The 3,186-nt window shown below is 35.0% G+C and overlaps 1 protein-coding gene across 1 annotated transcript; it reads left to right on the top strand.

The window, feature by feature from the left end:
- Nucleotides 1–997: 997 nt before the first annotated feature.
- On the top strand, nt 998–1,942 carry LOC127689958 (olfactory receptor 150-like). Its single transcript, XM_052189530.1, has one exon. It carries the CDS (start codon nt 1,004–1,006, stop codon nt 1,940–1,942), a length of 939 nt encoding a protein of 312 aa, XP_052045490.1. The 5' UTR covers nt 998–1,003.
- Nucleotides 1,943–3,186: the final 1,244 nt, after the last annotated feature.

Below are 3,186 nucleotides of genomic sequence, written 5' to 3'. Positions count from 1 at the left end.
GGGATGCTTTTCTTTTACTGTATGTCTTCCCTTCCACAAAGTTTAGTGATTCTAAATGCAATATTATATTTTTTCATTTGATCTTGATATGATTAAATTATAATTTGTGATAATTTATTAATAATTTAATGGTTATTTCCTTTTAATCTTATGGAATTTGATGACCATTTCAATGTTTCTTCAAAGTCCTCTACTTATTAAGTAGAATTTCTATACAGAATATTATTGTTAACAAATAGAAATAGTCTCATCTCTTCATTTATAATTAGAGGTGCTTTATATATAGTGTCTTGTTTAAATTATTTGAATTAAAATCTATGCTTTGATATTAAATAAATATTTTAAGATTGCTTGATTCATTAAACAAAGGTGAAATTTTCATAGATATAGATTATTTTCCTGGATGGTGCTGATATTTTAATATAAAAAATTTAAATATCAATATGAGAGAATCATGGTATGCACTCACTAATAAGTGGATATTAACCTAGAAAACTGGAATACCCAAAACATAATCCACACATCAAATGAGGTACAAGAAGAAAGGAGGAGTGGCCCCTGGTTCTGGAAAGACTCAGTGAAACAGTATTCAGCAAAACCAGAACGGGGAAGTGGGAAGGGGTGGGTGGGAGGACAGGAGAAGAGAAGGGGGCTTGCGGGACTTTCGGGGAGTGGGGGGGCTAGAAGAGGGGAAATCATTTGAAATGTAAATAAATTACATCGAATAATAAAAAAAATTGAAAAAAAAATATGAGAGATTCCTAGATAACTCCATAGAATTTGTTATAGCTGTTTTTTTGGGTTTATGGAATACAGATAAATATAGACATACTAGATACTTATTTGTAAGCCTCATGTTAATGTCTTTTAATGATAACACCCATGAAGAGCTGTTGGAACCAGAAGACAAGACAATAAAAATATTTTAATTCAATGTCACAATAAAGTGGAGAGTGATAAACCATCTTTTTCTCAATTTCTACAAAAAAATGTTCAGGAGGAAATGGCTGAAGGCAATCAGTCCACAGTGACTGAGTTTATCCTCACTGGATTAACAGACAAACCAGAGCTGCAGCTGCCCCTGTTCCTCCTCTTCCTTGGCATCTACCTGCTCACAGTGCTGGGGAACCTGGGCATGATCATCCTGATCCTGCTCAGCTCCCACCTGCACACACCCATGTACTTCTTCCTCAACAGTCTGTCCTTCATTGACCTCTGTTACTCCACTGTCATTATACCCAAAATGCTGGTGAACTTTGTGACAGAGAAGAATATCATCTCCTACTCTGAATGCATGACACAGCTCTACTTCTTCTTAACCTTAGTTATATCTGAGTGTTACATGTTGTCTGCAATGGCATATGACTGCTATGTTGCCATTTGTAACCCCTTGAGGTATAATGTCACCATGTCATACCAAGGGCGTTTCTGGATGATAGGTGGGGTGTATTGCATAGGGTGCATTGAAGCCACAGTTCATACTCTTTGCATGCTACGAGTGCTTTTCTGCAAGGATAATGTAGTAAACCACTTCTTCTGTGATCTTCTTCCATTGCTACAACTAGCCTGCTCCAGCACATTTGTCAATGAGGTAGTACTTCTGTGCCTCAGCACTTTTAATTTCTGTGTTCCAACGCTAACAATCTTGAGCTCTTACAGCTTTATCATTGCCAGAATCATCCGCATTAAATCCAATGAGAGCAGATTCAAAGCCTTCAGCACCTGCAGCTCCCACTTCTCTTCTGTGGCTGTTTTCTTTGGTTCTTTGGGATTTTTGTACTTTCAGCCATCAACAGTTAGCTCCAAAGATCGAGGGAAAGTGTCCTCTGTGTTTTATACTACTGTTGTGCCCATGCTGAATCCCTTGATCTACAGCCTGAGGAATAAAGATGTCAAATTTGCTCTAAATAAATTACTTCAAAAGAAGACATTTCATATGTAAAGTAATATTTTGCTTTATAAGAAAGTTCTTAGATCTACAATTCTGCTAAAAAATACTGTGACATAACAATGCATATTAAATCTTGAAATTTGCATTAATACATTATTATTTACTACCAAAAATTGTCAAGAAGTCTATCCATTTTACATCAACTACCATACCTCTAAATATTTTTAAATACTCCCAACATCTCCCTATAGTTCATTATGCTTTATGTGTGTATAATATGGCTCTTTTCTGGAGATATTTTGCTTTCTTTTTTAAGGAAATAAATCCATGTGGTAGAAAGTTATCTATTATTTAGTGTTTGTGTATCCTTCCCTCTCAATTTAGTATCTTATCAACTATATGTAAAAAAGCAATGTCTAAATTAAGTGGACTTAGCAAAAATGAATAAACCCGAATTATGCCTTCTATATCTCACTAAATATGTAGACCTGTATTATGGAATATAAAACATCAAAATAATATTGTTCTGCATTCAGTAAAATAACACTGAAATCATTGAACAAGATTCTACTCATCTGTTCATGCTCAAACACTATTACCATAATTACTGTTCCAGTTTGGGGTCTTTGCCATCATCCTTGTTCTTCAATGTTTCCTGTTTCCTGAAAGTTCTATGCTACCTTTTGTTTATTTAAAATAACTACTGGACTTTCCAAGAATACATTATAGAATCTCAGTTTCAGAAGTGATCAAAGAGTGCACTATTATGCTATTTTTATATAGAAAACCCAGGTATCCCTCAGTGTAGCAGTATAGGGCAAAACCAGAACAGGGAAGTGGGAAGGGATGGGTGGGAGAACAGGGGGAGGGAAAGGGACTTATGGGACTTTCAGGGAGTAGGGGGCCCGAAAAGGGGAAATCATTTGAAATGTAATAAAAAATATGTCGAATAAAAAAACAAATATTATTTGAAAATTCAAAAAAAAATTAAAACTGGCAAATAGTTGTCTCTCTGATTACATATAGTATTCCTACCCCTAAACTAACTATCCTTTCGGGATTCCTGACAGGCATAGAAGACACAATAAACTTAACGTAAAATCTTCATCCAATTCAGCTCCAAACCAGAAACATCAGTTGTTTGTCATATAGTATCATCCACATCAGAAACCCATAGTATCTCTTAGCAAGTATACAACTTTCACATCTTCTGAAGACTTCAGTAGAAGCAGTGTGGCTTTTCTGGTCTATACCTATGATAGATTCTTCCAGAATAATATATTTAACATTTCTTT

The sequence above is a fragment of the Apodemus sylvaticus genome, chromosome 7 (assembly GCF_947179515.1).
Source record: "Apodemus sylvaticus chromosome 7, mApoSyl1.1, whole genome shotgun sequence".
NCBI classification, from domain to species: Eukaryota; Metazoa; Chordata; class Mammalia; order Rodentia; family Muridae; genus Apodemus; species Apodemus sylvaticus.
Note: the sequence above shows the minus strand (reverse complement) of the source record. Positions and strands in the feature narration are given on the sequence as shown.